This window comes from Rhopalosiphum padi, chromosome 2 (genome assembly GCF_020882245.1).
Source record: "Rhopalosiphum padi isolate XX-2018 chromosome 2, ASM2088224v1, whole genome shotgun sequence".
Classification (NCBI taxonomy): Eukaryota; Metazoa; Arthropoda; class Insecta; order Hemiptera; family Aphididae; genus Rhopalosiphum; species Rhopalosiphum padi.
This window is the reverse complement of record NC_083598.1, coordinates 85142872-85159336: the sequence shown is the minus strand read 5'-3', so window position 1 is coordinate 85159336 and position 16465 is coordinate 85142872. Positions and strand designations below refer to the sequence as shown.

The window sequence follows — 16465 nt, the reverse complement described above, 5'->3', positions numbered from 1 at the left end:
TTTTTTTCATCAAATATTTAAACTACTTTAATAAAAATTTAAAAATAGAAATAACTGTTAAAATATGTTGCCATCCGTCTAATGTAGTAATGTACCTATTTATGTCAAAATGTCATGTATATAATTTTGTTATTTGTATAAGAAAATTATTACTTTGGATTAAATTCGCACAATATAAAATTAATATCGTCTGACAGTCATATTCCTTCCGGTCCTCAAGCAATTCTGAGCTTAAAAATTATTATATATTTTATATGTATTACTAACTTTTTTTTTTACTAAAAAGTGTTGATGATGACAGCTTGCTAAAGACAAGAAAATTTCAAATATATTCATAAAACCTTCTGTCAAACAAGTGACAAATCTTTTCTTTTTCAGTATAACTCTTTAAATTAAAGAAAAATCCTGATAACAATAACATTTTGAAGTAAATTAATCCCACTAAATAAAATTAAAAATATGTAAAATAAACTAATGTAGCCGTTTATAGTTAAAAGTTTAAGTATAATATAATTAAAACTAAATTAAAAATATAATATAGAATTTGTTTATAATTAATAATAAGTAAAGTAATTTATAAGATTTAAACCAATATATTTTACAACGTCTAAAATAGGGATAATTAAACAAAATTGTATTTATAAAAGGAAATATTATATTCTGTTATTTTAATGTAAGAATGAAAATTGTTTAAACTTTTGGTATATGTTAAATACTATTATTTTTGGAAATTTTGTTTGAAATATAAAATTAAAAAAAAAGTGTTCTAAGTTGGATAAAAAATAAATAATAATATTGTCTTACTTTGGGTAGAGCGATGGATGTCCAATCATAATGTATCGATTTATGGTTATAGCCAGAATGGTAAATAGAGATACGGCTAATAACCCATATCTGACTAATGGGAAGAGACGGCAAAGCAATTGACCGTGTATCCACGATCTATACCAGAACGTAGACGCAGCCAGAGGTAAGTTGAAGCAACAAAAACTCAAATCTGATACGCTGAGGTTGATGATGAATACGGCTGTTGCGTTACGCACCTAAAACATTTTATGAGTTAATTAATAAAAAATCTAAAGTTTATGTAAAGTTTATTGTTATGTATAATGAAATTAATAATTGAAATACATTAATTATTTTATTTATAGAATATGACGTTATATTTTCAATTATAAGTGGTTTCGTAAGAATGGTTTTTGACATATATAATGAGTAATGACAGATGTAATTAGAAAAAGAATACCATGAAAACCAATCGATGTAAGTATAATGTGGTTACTAAAACGTATTTGGCAACGAACAAGTTGAGAAGTCTGCGATAGATAAGCAACTAGTAGAGATGACGTCCGAAAAATTGAATTATCGTTTTTGGCTGACACGTTAAATGACATATAATGAAAAAAAGTATCCATTAAATGAAATGAAGGATAAAGAAATCTTCAATAAACTATATATCATACACGTCCTATCCCAATATTATAAAGTTGAGAGCATACAGTTGGACGCAAATGCGAATTACTCACACAAGAATTACTTTTCATATTTTTTTTTCCAAAAAAATAACACAATAGATTTCGTGACTGTTTATTCGACACAGAGCACATAGTATATGTATAATGCATCTTCATTGTGACTTTTTTTTTTTTTTATCGAAATTTGGTTTAGTAAATGCGAAGTAAATTTACAAAATATTATACTTTTCGGATTGAATCATACAACTGATCAATATCTATACGAAATATTTTTTGTTAATAATAACATTTATATTAAATACATTTTATCGAGATTAAATAATAAACACAAGTGACGTGAAAAATTGAGGTGAAGTAAGTTTTCATAAAAAATGTATAGCTTACAAATGTTAATTTTGATTTGATAAAAATGGTGCGTGACTTTATTAAACTTATACATTTCTGTTCAGTCGTCTATGAAATGCGACTTGACGAGCTAGCGACAAACAAATAACAGTGCATTTATTTCTTGAAAAATAAATATAGATATACTTGTAGGTTTATATAATATTTTTATTTATAAAATTCATTTTATATTCGATATTCTAAGTTTTGATAGGTTTGTTGAACTTATTAAAATGTTGAAAATATAGTACATTTTTTCGTTTTCTCCTTTCAAAGAAGAACTTTGAATTCCCTTTAAAAAGATAAAATTGCTCTTAACTGTATTATGATGATAATAATCTTAGAATTTTCGAATGAAAGAGTTCATAAAAGTTGATACAATACTTATACAAATAAAATATTCTTCTTATTATTACTATTATAAAATCACATATTGACATAACATGTTTACTTTAATAGAAGTATAATTTACCATAGATATTTTTTTTAGAATTTAAAAAAACTACTCAAAAATAGTATTTAATATTACTAAAACCAATTCATTCTCTTTCCATTTATCGTCGTTCATCATGTCAGGTATATTTTAGGTTTTTACTTATGACTTATTGGAAAAAAAATACATTTAATATAGATAATGAAGTATAATTAAAATATTAAATATTATATCGAATGAATAAAAATTATTATTAAAAGAAGACATACAAAAAATAAAATATGAATATGATAAAATTATAAAACATAAACATTTTATACCACCAAAAAAATGTGTAAACAAATCATTGGAATTTTTTATTGAGAAATTAATTTATTTATTGAGTGAGGAAGTTAATTTTCATTGGTTCTATACACTTTTATTGAGATCTTAAATTTTAATATTGATAAATATAATAATTATTTTAATATTCAATTGTCTGTATATTAATCACATTTCCAAGATTTACAAAGTTTTCTGAATATATTTATAATTAAATAAATATAGCCAATAAATTTTAAACTATGGTATAATTTTCATGTATTAGATACTATACTTGTATGCCTTGACAATACTTTTCTTTACCTACATAATTGGAATTAATATATTTGAAAATAACATATTATTTTTATTTCAATTTATTCTTATGAAATTTCGGTAGATCGCAGCGTACCCACTATCGGATCGCACGCTAACCAAATCCCCATTAAAATTTGAATTTTTCTTTAAATGTACCATATATAGTAAATAGTAATGCATTTACGATGTAATATTTTAGTATATATTTTGTTAGTGAGAAATCACGGAAAATCCATGCATTGAAGTTCAACCTTTTAAAATTGTAACCCAAAATGGAAGCGAACGGAGAAAAAACATAAATAATAGAAAAAAGCATATGTGTGTATTCTATCAGTCATGCGACTGTAGTTTATGGGTTTGAATAGTTTGGTAGAATCGATGTACATATATGTTGGACATTGTAAATTGTCGCGGTGATTCACCTCCCTTGGATGAGTATTTTACGCGCGTAAGGTTTTATTTTTATTTTTCGGTCCACTATAATTGACATTTTAAAATTTCATTGTTGCGCGTGCATCACGGACTAACAGGATTTATGACACTGCAGAGTGTTTACTCCCACAGTCACGTGAAATTATATACGTATATAGGCTTGCAGTACGTGATACTAATCGGATGTTGTTGAATTGATGATGATAAAATAACATTTGGATTATTGAAAAGCAGTAGACATTAAAACGATTAATTTTATCACGTAGATTCCATACCCTAATATGTATAATATGAATATCGTGATGTGCAAAAAAAAATATAACAAATACAGTTGATTATATAATCATAAACTCGATACAGTCGGTGTATACGCCGCAATGTACTTTAAAATGTATATTATAATTTATAGTCTACAATAAAATAATTTTATGGTTGGTTTACTATTCAAATCAAGCTAGAATAAAATATAAATATCAAATAGAATCCTCTAGGTAAATGTAAGTAAATAATATCTTAGACAGCCATACATAGCGCATATTTGTATTATACAGTGTTTTGGTATTTTTCTGTTTATTTTTGTTGTACTAACCAGTAATTTGGTAAACCTTGGTACCCAGGTTCTGTGTAATAAACCTATTATCTTACTTGAATCGACTTGTCTTTGCCACCACCGGGGAATAATCGTGTGCAGCTATGACGTCTGATACCGACGCACAATGCAAGCTTATTAATTGCTGAACCCAGTAGAAGGCTTAAGTTTATTAATATCAATTTATTTAATTAATGACACTCGGTGGGCTCATAATATGGTAAAGGTTATTACAAACGACGTAGCTGTTGACAGGCTGCATAAAACAAACGTTGTGCAGAACTAGGATCATCGTAAAAGATGAAAAAATATAAAGCCACTGCAGAATACACTCGAAAGATTCATTAAAAACAAATTATAAGTGAATAGCTATTTAGGTGTGACGAGAGAGCTTAATAGTTAAGTACAATACCTTTCGTGGAAAACATTTTTGTTATTAAAGTTTATTGTATATTATAAATACATTGTTCTACTTTCTAAAAAATTATTTTTTATTATTGTCTTTAGGACATATTATATTCAGTAACAATTTTACTAATTTTTAAATATAAATAAATTATATAAATTCGCAATGATATATAACGACAATTGGAAATTATTATTATTTTATATGCATTACATTACTGCGTACGTGGCATAAATAATAGAATACAATAAAATAAATTCTAAATAAACTATATATTTTATTCAAAACATTACATTTGCATTTTTATTATACAAAAGTTAGATGTATATACTTTTAGTATAGAATTTATAAAAAGGAAAACAGGATCTTATTATTTTTAGATATGTTACAATTTGAAATAAGAAACGTTTAATACTTTTGATTTTTTTTTTTTAATTCTGAGAAATAACAGTTTTGATTAATCTTTCATATGTAGATCGACTGCTGTCTGATCTGTTTAAATTTAAATTATATTTATTTGTAAGACAAAACGTAGTTATACGTTATTTTTTCGAAATAAATTTAATCATTTTCCACTTTCCACTTCTTTTATTTTTACTATTTATTTTTATAACGAATATTATGTAAACATACGTGTAATTGTATATAAATATTTTACAGTATTAAATTTAATATATATTTATCAAATATTATGGTGCTTCTTTAATATTATATTGCAATTTGATTGAAAGATAAGATTATCATTCAATTTTTAATAAATTAAAACTTGTTTAGAAAGCAAAGCATGCAAATTTTTAATTAGTTGGTAAAATAATAGAGTTTATTATCATAAAATAGATTAATACAAATTTCATTTAGTGAAACATTTTTTAAATTGAGCAAGTTAATAATTTGGAAATTAAAAAGTCGATTAATATACGAAATTTTAGATAAAAATATTATAAAAAAAACATTTGATGTTCTAAAAGTTAAATACCGATTCACTAAAAATGCAAGGCTTGTAGTGAATTCTCTTTTTAAATAAGATTTAAATTATTTATGGATATGTATGAAATAATTTTATAGAATGACCAAGTTTTCTTAGAAATGTGTTCATTGGTATATATTATTTATTTTTGGGCTTGAATAAATTATGCATCACCAAGTAAAAGTTAAATAATATTAATACTTAGACAAAAAATAAATTTTTCTGGTAATTATAAATGACACTAAAAAGTTTTACATTTTACTTTATTTGTTTACTGCCTGCAATTACTAAAAAGCTATTTACGTGTGTACGTAGGTACTTAAGATTAAATCGACACGTAGTGATAGTTAAAACTCTCGAGCCCGAAATAGTACTATTATTTAAGCAATATACTAAACATTGGACAATTTAAAATCAAAATTAATATAAGTTTCTTAAAGTTACCTTTAAGCAACATTAAATAAAATTTAGTTACGGAATAAAGACATATTCTAAAGTTTTTCAATCTCATCATTCAAATGGATCTATTCGAATGTCTGATAAGAGTAGTAATGTCACTGTGTGTATTATAGTTATTTGACTGCCATTTTATTTTATCGGTGCTACAGTATCTTTTTTTACGTCTGTTCATAAAATAATACACACACAAATACTACTGGAATAGTTATGTTTTATAGAATTACAGTAGTTAAAAACAGGAATAAGGGTAAAGTACTAAAGTGACCACTATTAAAAGGCCAACTACACGATTTTGTAAAATAAAAATAATCAAAATTTAATCCAAAAATCAGTAATAATTCTTTTTTTTTAGAATTTTTCAGAACCTTAGTGTACGATAATAGTATGTTTTTCGTATTAAATTCGAAAGCGATAATAAAATAAATCGTAGTACTCGAAAATCGATTCTAAGTGGATTTAAACCCGGGTTTGTTAACATTCGTTCAAAAATGTGGTTGTTTAAATTTCTCAAATATATTTTAGTAGTCTTACCTTACGTTTAAAGAAACTTTGAGAAAATTGAAAAATGATCTCATTAAAATACCATTCAAATCAGATTTTCCAGTTCTTAAAGAGACTACGTGAAACTTTTTGAAGATGTGAAAGAAAGTATTCACCGATAATCTATAAAATATCAATAGTAGTGGTTTAGCTCAAAATCAGAAATATGCTAGGTACAGCAAAAACTATTTAGTTGCTAATATTATGACTTGTAATTTTGATCAAAAAACTCTAGTTATAAAATAGATAATTTCTAATGGAGGTGGTAAAATCTTTTCTAAATTTAAACAAATCACTAACACGAATAAATTAAATGTTATTTGACATGACAGTTTTTTTTTATATATATAAGTTAATTATACGGGTTTTCTATACGTACTTATCTGGAGTATACATACTTTTATAATAAAAATTAATTTCTCTCATTTCTATTTTATTTCATTTGAATTTTCAAAGGATGACACATGTCACAAAAATAAACATTTTCAAGTTCCTAATCAGTTTGATGTAAGGTTTGTAGAACTTATAATAAGTTATAACTAGTTATCTGAATTAGGTAAGTTTTATGTAATATGTGTAGGTGTTGATTGTATAATTTTCAAACTTGTAAAATGATTTTTTTTCAATACATTTATACGAATAAATTATTTATATTTTTTGATATTTTGGATTAGAATGTTTAAACACTTGATTTTATTTTTGTAAAATATTAAAAAATATATTTTTAACAATGTTGTCTGATAATTAATAATATTATATATTTGTACGGACAAATCTTAATTCTTCTAACAATGGACTAAGTTGGAGTATAAATATATATCTACTCAGTTTAAATTATTGTCTAATAATGATGTAGACTTACGCCTAATTTAATACACGTGGAATAACGGAAAAGCAATTAAATCCATAACGAAATGAAAATTGTGAAAATCTGTGATGAAAAAAAAATACTATACCGATAGTCATTCGTATTGATTAAATGATGTATTGTAATTTACTGACCCTTAACAACAACAAAAAACATATCCTCATACTAATAAATAAGTAAAAAAAAAAAATAAATTGCAATTTAGTTTTGAATAACGATTAAAAAAAAGAAAGAACGGTGTGAGTTGGAAAAAAGGACAATTATTTATTTTAAATAAATGTATAGAACATTTTTTATGATAATGGTTTTGTGTTGCACCGGTTACCTTTATCGCGATGTTATAAACAGAACTTTCATTCCGTTGGCCATTTGTTTTCCAAGTGTGAATATCAAAAATACCACACAGGGTTTCTTTGTATACATTCACCGGTTTTCACGCACTACCTACACTATTCGTTATTAAAAATAATAACGTTACGTTTCACTGAAATAAAACCACGTAATAAAATGCCGAAATTCGCGTTTCAGATTCGTAGCCATATATATTATTATTTTTTATTCGTGGGCGAAATCAATTAACTTTCACAGCGGCCGAAGACGAGGGTTATAAGTAAGAAAGCGACCATAACGATGGAAAAAAAGTAACAGTATATCTATATTATATTGCGTTTATACCCCAACAATATTTTTGTTTGCTCCGGAGGCTGTAGCGGCGCCCATTCACAAACGTCCACAGCGTGCCCTGTCATGAAGGTCACGTACCCGTCGCGACCGTCGTGCATCTGTATTTTTATGCGTATAATTCGTCCAACGAAAGAATGAGAAGTATAACAGACACAAACACACACACAAGTATATATATATATTTATATGGTGAGATAAATAAAGAAGAATATGGAAGAAAAAAATGTATTTACTGTTCGGGTTTCAGGAGCCGACCACGGTCATTTCGTAATACTGTCACGTTTCGTCGTTTTTCGGGACAAACAACAATTTTTACACAAATCTTTCTATTGCACGGACAACAAATTCGAGCTTACGCATATATTCTGTATAAACAATAAATATATTTACGAGTAGTTTAAATGCAATGGCTCACGAGCATTTGGTTTGGAAAAGTAATATTAACAGACACACACACACACACATAGACACAAAAATAAATGTAAGTATTATTATGTACTTATTCGAATATTAAAAATAACCTTGTAATACTCACAGCATCATAATAACAATAGTAAACAGTATCACGAAATGTATCCGCACACAGCTATAAGGGTTCGGTCACGTGACATGAATCTTGTAAGATTATTTATTTATTCATTTTTTTAAATGAAAAATAGTTTTCATAATTATGACGATTTTCTTCTAGAAACACTCAACATGAGTCGTTTGACAATTTCAATTTGTCATAACATAAAGATAAAAGCATATATTTTACCCGAAAATTCAGAGAAATTAAATTTTCTAAATTAAACTTGTTATTATAAGTAGGTACTTATGTTTTTTTAACGTCAATTTGAATTGTAGTCACTTAACACTTTTAAATATAAAATTAAAACTAAGCAGTATTGTAGATATTGATTTTGTAAATAATACCGCACTCTTATAATTAACATTGAACTTTAAATAGCTAAACATTATTAAAATATATATAATATTCTTTAAAGAGTGTAACAAATTATGTATATTTATGTTATGCAATTCAAAATTTTGAATTTAAGTTATTTTTTTTTAGATATAAGTGATTTAATATCATTATAATAATTCACCGTTTATGCATAAGCATACATTTTCATCATTCATACTTTGATATTTACTGTTTTTAATGCAGTTTATGATAATGTTAAGTTTTTTTTCTTACGTTTTTATTTTAATCGAATTAATATAACAATATTAATGTTATATTTATTGGAATAATTAGGTTTACTTTCCTGTAAGTTACTTCAACATAGGATATTTGTAGCATTTTTATAATCAAGTTATCTATTAGACATATTAAAATTTTGTTATTATACTAGATTTTTATTTTTCGTTTGGATCACTTGTCGTTCTTAATTTTTTATACCTACTTAGTTTGGAATAAAATGTCCCTATACTCTAGTTTAAAAAAATTGGTTATTTCCAAGTGGATGAACTTTCTATCAGATAAAGGGTAAAGTTCTGAATAAAAAGGTTTTCTACAGTATTGTTAAAGCCTACAGTTTTTCCAAATGAATCCTACAATGGATTTTACGAATCATTTATAATCATTTCAATATATATATATAAAATGAAATTCAATTGTTTTAAATTAATACCTATAGTTCAGCATATATACACTGGATTAATTAAGTATGTATTGTCTTATCGGTGATGAATTTCGGAATTTCAAACAGTCAATTTAGAGAAAGATATTGAATTATATTATTCTACAGAACACATATATCCGAGAATGAAAATCAAGCTCTCGTGTATATGTAGAGAAGAGATCAAAGTAATATTAATGATAAAATTCCAATTTTGGGATAATAAGATTATCGACAAGACTACTTTAACCCATTATTAACGCATAACTTTATAATTATAGAACCCATCACGTATTCTAGAATATCACAGCGATAAAAATGTAAGAGATTTAGTAAAATAGTTGCGTTATGTTTAAAATTGTTTATAAGTATTAAGAATATTTAATAGAGCCAACTAACTAATTAGTAAATATAGTTAAATTTGTGAAATTTAAGTACTTAAGTGGTCGAGTACTGTGGAAATTAATGACTAAATCATATGATGTCAGTATTAATATTAAGTAAGTTTTATTTAATATAAATCTATCAGAGTAAAACATAATTTTTATTTTAGGTATAACTCATTTCTATGATCTATAATGATTCCACACAAGAAAAAAAGTAAATACATTTTTTCACAATGCAATAAAATATATGTTAGTTACATTAGTTATAGTGTAAATATTTTGCGTAGTATGCTATGCAAATATTTCAGAAATTATTTTTTCATTCAATCAAAAAAACGGTTTAGACTGTTTGGAGTTTCATGACTGTATCAACATTGCTATCATGATCAGAAATTGAATTACTGAGATAAAAGTTTTACTTTATCCCAAAATAAGTTATTGTATGAAATTGATTTTTTTTACTTGGTATTTATGTAGAGCAAATAAACGCTAATATAAATACTTTATGTAGGTATATTATTCAAATTTCAGCTCCAAAAAAGAAATAAACTAACAAAGATAGCGAAGATTAGCTAATCTTCGCGAAAACGAAAATAATATAAATTGATTTTAATATTAAATTACACATATTATGTAAAATAATATTAAAACACATATTAAAGATTAAAAAAGTAGATATTAAATATAAGTCGAAAATTACAATATATTATATTAATCGTATTATAATAAAATAATTATTAATTATAAATCACATTGTAATATAATTAAATTCTATAATCGTGTCATGGAATTTAATAAATTACATATAAAGATCAGGTGATCACTTCCGCATAAGCTACATTTATATTATAAAATATATTAGATGCAATATATTTTATTGTTTACCCACTACTTCTTCTTTTGAAATAAGTACCTACGTATCTATAGTGGGATTTGCGTTTGTGAATTTCAACTGAGAATTATTCGGATAAATTTAACTGATATCATAAAAATATAATGAGTATATAGTATAGATTTTATTTTTGTCATTGTTGAATTTTTTACCCATAATATATGGTTCAACTAATGTCAAAAATTCAACAGTTTTGTTTATCAAACGATATTTTAAACAGAAAGTTAACATAAGTGTTTAAAAATGTATGCTAAATATATGGTTATACTTTATTTTAACAAATTCGATAATATTTTAAGTGATTGAAGTATTATAATTTAATACCTATTGTGTAATAAAAAAAAAAAAATAAAATGTCTTTATGTGTAAAAGAATAATGCATTTATAATTAATAGATGTGTTCCTCAGTGAATAAAGTAGGCAAAAATTATTATCGTATTATATAATGTAAGTCAACGACTTTTATAGTTCTACCTTGGCCGAAATAAATTATAATTATTATTATCATATTATTAAACAGTAAAACATTATTTATATTTGTATGGAATGTACATTGTTGTGCAATGTATAATATGCCGTGAATATTATACAAATATTTGCATCTAACAAGTATAGTATCTTTCGATTACATTTAGTTTGATAATTCTTAGCCCGTGCAGGAAATATGGAATAATTTAATTTTAATTTCAACTGGTCATAATATATTACACAAGACTCTGAATCTGAGAAAGGTTTATTTGCATATAATGGCAATCTAAGGAAACAGGATATATTATAGTTCTAAACTAAATGCAATATACGTATTATAATACGATTTATATAGTTTGAAAATTATAATAAATTTTACTAAGAATTTATAACTGAACATCTGATTATTGTATATTATACAGAAAACATAGAAATTATTTAACCACGAGGTTTTGATTTAATTTGTTATGAATTGTTATTTATTAAAATATTAAGTTATAATTTTTTATTATTTAAATTTATTTGATACAAATTTTTAAGCGTTTGATAAAGTTATGAATCAATTATATTCTAGATTCGTTTTAGACCGTTGTAATAAACTTAGTTTATTTCTTTTAACATTATCCTAAACTTTAATATTATTTAATTTACAACTTAATTGCTGTATAAATTCAATTAATATTTTTAATGAAGTCTTTTAGGTCCCTTTCGAGTTAGGTATGCAGGCTTTCACACTATAGTTTATTTTAAATTACTGAGTTAATAATATTAAAAAATGAATGTTTTAAATAAATATTTTAATATTATTTTATTGTTAATATTTTACTATTTGATTATTGCCATTAAATACTGTCAAAGTTAGATGAATAGCGCAATATTATATATTAATTATTTTAATTTTTTTTATAGCAAAAGTATTATAATCTTAGGAAAAATACTATATTTGTATACCATGTTATAAATTATCAGACCTACCCATATTCATCATATCCATCAACAGAATTTCAAATTATGATCATATTATAGTATTGCAATACAAAGTCATACTTATTTGTTGTAGTTTTGGAATGTTAGTACGATTAGTTGAAACCATCACACATAGTGACAAACTTTGACTTCCAAAACAGAGGTATTTCAGAATGTACGAAACTTTCATTTACAAAAGTAGAACCTTTTATATAGTATTAATTTAACCAAATTTAAGTTGAGCCCGACTTGAGTGTGTCGTTTATAGAAGAATGCACACAGGATAGGGTTTCTAAGCATGTTTTAAATATAATGCAATTTTTTAATTGGTGTTTCTTGAGTAAACAATTCAAGTATAAACATAATATTAAATACAAGATTATACAAAAGATAATTTTTGGTATTGTTGAAAAAAATTTAATATTATATAATTTTATATTTAATCATGAGAATGCTGGTTAACAAGATAACTGTAAAACACACCTGGGAACCAGCTTTGAGGTATAAAAAGATGATTGATAGGTTATAAAAAAAGTTGCTAACATAAATTAAATTCGATTTTATATGAACTAAAAAATATTACTTTGGAAGCGTTAATCGTAATAACAGACAACAAAAGTATCGAAATTCCATAATAATTAGTATTTTGTTTTTACTTTAAACAAAAGAATATTTTGTATCAAAGGAATTTAGTGAGCGGAAATTATTATTATATCAAATTTTTTTTTCACACTTAATATTCTTAAAAATAATTGACGACATTTACATAATAATTTTATTATACGGCTTGTTTTTAGTATAATTTTCTTTTAAAAGTTAATTTTAGTAAAAAAATTCACATTTTATAAGTTAAAGTATTATATTTCATAAAAATGAATGCCAACCTAATTTATAGTTAAATTATTATAAAATATTTTATGCATTCCTTTTTTTTTATTATTTATTTTAAAGCGTATTTTGATAAAATTAATATAAAAGAATAAAGAGTTGGCAACAAACTATAAAACCACTAAAAATGTCTACATTTTTTGAAAAATGGTGTCAATTTTTTTATAATAAAATACAAAAAACATTAAAAAATAACCAGACAAGTATAATTGTATTAAAATTTGCCAAAGATGAAAGATAATAGTGGATGATAGAACTGGCTAATGACATTATGGAAAATTAATGGTAAATTAACTTAAAATTAATTATTCATTTTTGGGTTCAACCAAAAATATAACCCAGAACTAAGTTGCACTTGAGAATCTCGACCATAATATTTTGTAAAAACAATGATTTTTGTAAATCATAAATATAAATTATATATGAAATTGTAATATTTAAATTGAATCAGAATTAATCTTTAGCAAATACAATTAAAATGAAAATAAAAAAATCTTCTACAATTTGAGAATTTGTTAAATTAAAACTGCTCGCTAGTTTGTGTGTTATGTTTATTAACCGCTGTAATGCAAATACTTAATAAAGTATGAATTCATAAATAAATATACAATCATTAAAATATTGGTTAGACTGTAGATAAGTGGATATATGTAGATGTACGTTGATACGAATTATATGAGATATTTTGTTTTATAGAATTATTACACAAACACAAAAAATTAGGTAGGTACGTGTAAATAATATTATATAACATAAAATAATATTATATTATATTATATCGTTTTTACCGTATTAACTAGAATGACATATGGGTACTACGTTGTTACAATTTATAAATAAAACGTATGCATTGTCATCATATCCGATCGAATTACCAACGTTGTATGTGTTACCTAAATAATTTTTACGTGTAATATAATATCGTTTCAAAGGGCCATAAAGCACGATTAAATAAGGTTCCATATAATTTAAATATTTAAATATGACATGTCAGTAGGTTCCAAGAAAATTAGCACACGCGAGCTATGGTTTTGATTTTCGTTTTCATCAGATCAGATATTGTAACCTGTATGGGCAAACATAAACCGTGTGACGTCTTTAGACTAGTTAACAGGAAACTGACTGCAGTTATACGTGTCTATTTAATTTTTTTTCTCATTTTTCTCTCTCTTAATTCGATTCAGTGCAGAGTTGAATTTTAATACTATTTGAAATATTCGGGGGACGAGTTTCGTAAATAACATAGCATTTCCATAATATTATAATATAGTAATTATAATAGCTGTTTGTGTCTGGGGCTGCTGCAAAGATATCAGAAATCACAGCTAAAGGGCACTGAAAAAAATAAAACTGAACATCTTATTAAATGTTGATTATTTTATATCCATGAGGCACATGACATAAATACATTTAGAATAAAAACAAAATAGCAAATATTATTAAGAGTTTTTTGTAAATCATCGGGCGTGAACCGAACATTTTTATAATATTATGTGAATGAATTATGAGATAGGCTGTCGTCGCACAGGGTTATTTTAAATTTCTCATATCTCTTTGAATAATATATTTTTTTTTGCAGGCGATTTTTAAAAAAATGTTTTTTTATGTATAAATATTTTATTATAACACAATTTTATTGTAATATGCACCTTAACAATAAGACCTTAAAAGTATAATATTTATTTATTTATTTATTTATTTATTTAATGATAATTAACGCCCATAGTGTCTTAAGTATAGTTGCTACAATACAATAATGTACCTAATCTAAGAGTAAAAGTTATTTAACTATAACAGGACATATGATAGGTAAAAATGTATAGTTAATTAAAACATAATAATACTAAACTATTTATGATTAGATTACAGATTTTAATCTGGTTCGGTTATCATTAAAAAAATCAATGTTTTTTTAGCGAATTTCCTAAAGTTAACATTACATTAATTGGAGCATACAGACAGTAATTTTGGAGGAAGGTATTTGTGTAGAATTTTTGAGTTACACGAGTTTTACAACAAGGGATATTTAAAGGTATTTGAATCAGTAATTCTGGACAGTCAATTTGAGAATTGAGTAATTAATAGAGCTAAAGCACATCGTTCATTTTTATTCTCTTTTCAATATATTAAAATGTTTTGCTAGTTGCTCAAGAATTATATCAGTTTTGCTTATTTTATAAGATAGAATACGTAAAAGCCTGTTCTGAGTTTTATTACACATTATATTTGTATGATAATTGTTAAAAGATACATCGCTTGATAATAGAATACCTAGTTCTTTAGTTTCTAATACTTCTATTAATTTTAGACCATCAATTTAATATTGATATGTTAAGTTTGAGTTTCGACGTAAAAAAGATATTTGAATACATTTTATTATATTAATAATTAGACTATTTAATGAACATCAATAATACAATTTATCTAAATCAGATTGTAGTTTATCGTTGTCATGAGTAGAATATATTGATATATTATAGAGTTTAATGTCATCGACGAATATTATGACTTAACAGTATTTAAAGATATTTTTGACGGCATTCATAAATAATAAGAAAATTATAGGTGATAGGTGTCCACTCTGAATGACACTAGACGTAACTTAAGTAATTGAAGAAATTGAATTATTTAATTTAACTTGTTGAGTATTATTAAATGAGTGTATACTTTTAGTGATTAAAACACAATAACTATGTAATACACTAATACATTTATCAATGTTGATTTGGCATGGCGAAATCTATGTTGATTATAGAAAATTACTGACTCGAAAAAAAATATTGTATTAGTAATACTGTTCCTAGTTTAGGTGCTAATATTTTTTGTAGTTTTTTTTTTTGTAGCTTGCTTTGGCATAAACATAATATTATATTTGTTTGCAAAAGTAAGTCTAGTATCAATTGAAAAATACTTTTAATCTTTAACACATTTAATTTTTCTTAAATAATAATTTAAACATAGTTTTTTAAACAAATATTTAAAATTTTCATATTTATATTTTATGATATATTGATGCTACCAGTACGTTGATACATCTTTATGGAAATAAAAAAAAAATACAATGGTGATTTTTTCATATAATTTTATATTTTTATGTACAAAAATACTCGTATATTAATAATGATATGTTTTGTGGTAAGATAAATATACTCATGAATGTTTTTGGTTGGAATTGTATTTTCTTAGGTATGTTCCTGTGCTAATATATTTGGAAAGCATTAAAAGTACCTATGTACAATTTACAATAATCATATTGTCATTTAAATTGATTGCATCATATTTACGAAACCTGTTGTGAAATGTATTACTACAAATCAAAGTAAAATACGCAGTACAACAAATTATTCGATCCAATTGACCTTTTTGAGTGGTCCTCGTCATTTCATATTGTTGAATAACAACACTG

General features: G+C 24.6%; 1 protein-coding gene across 4 annotated transcripts in view; it reads right to left on the bottom strand.

The window, feature by feature from the left end:
- The window catches only part of LOC132921066 (G-protein coupled receptor moody), a 155223-nt gene that overhangs the window by 9477 nt on the left and 129281 nt on the right, over positions 1-16465 (bottom strand). For 3 of the 4 annotated variants that reach the window (XM_060983893.1, XM_060983891.1, XM_060983892.1), the window contains exon 3: positions 805-1043. In XM_060983893.1, the coding sequence (XP_060839876.1) occupies positions 805-1043 (239 nt within the window). Of the gene's footprint in view, positions 1-804; positions 1044-1246; positions 1320-16465 lie in introns of those variants that run through there. The other variant, XM_060983894.1, reaches the window with a different exon arrangement.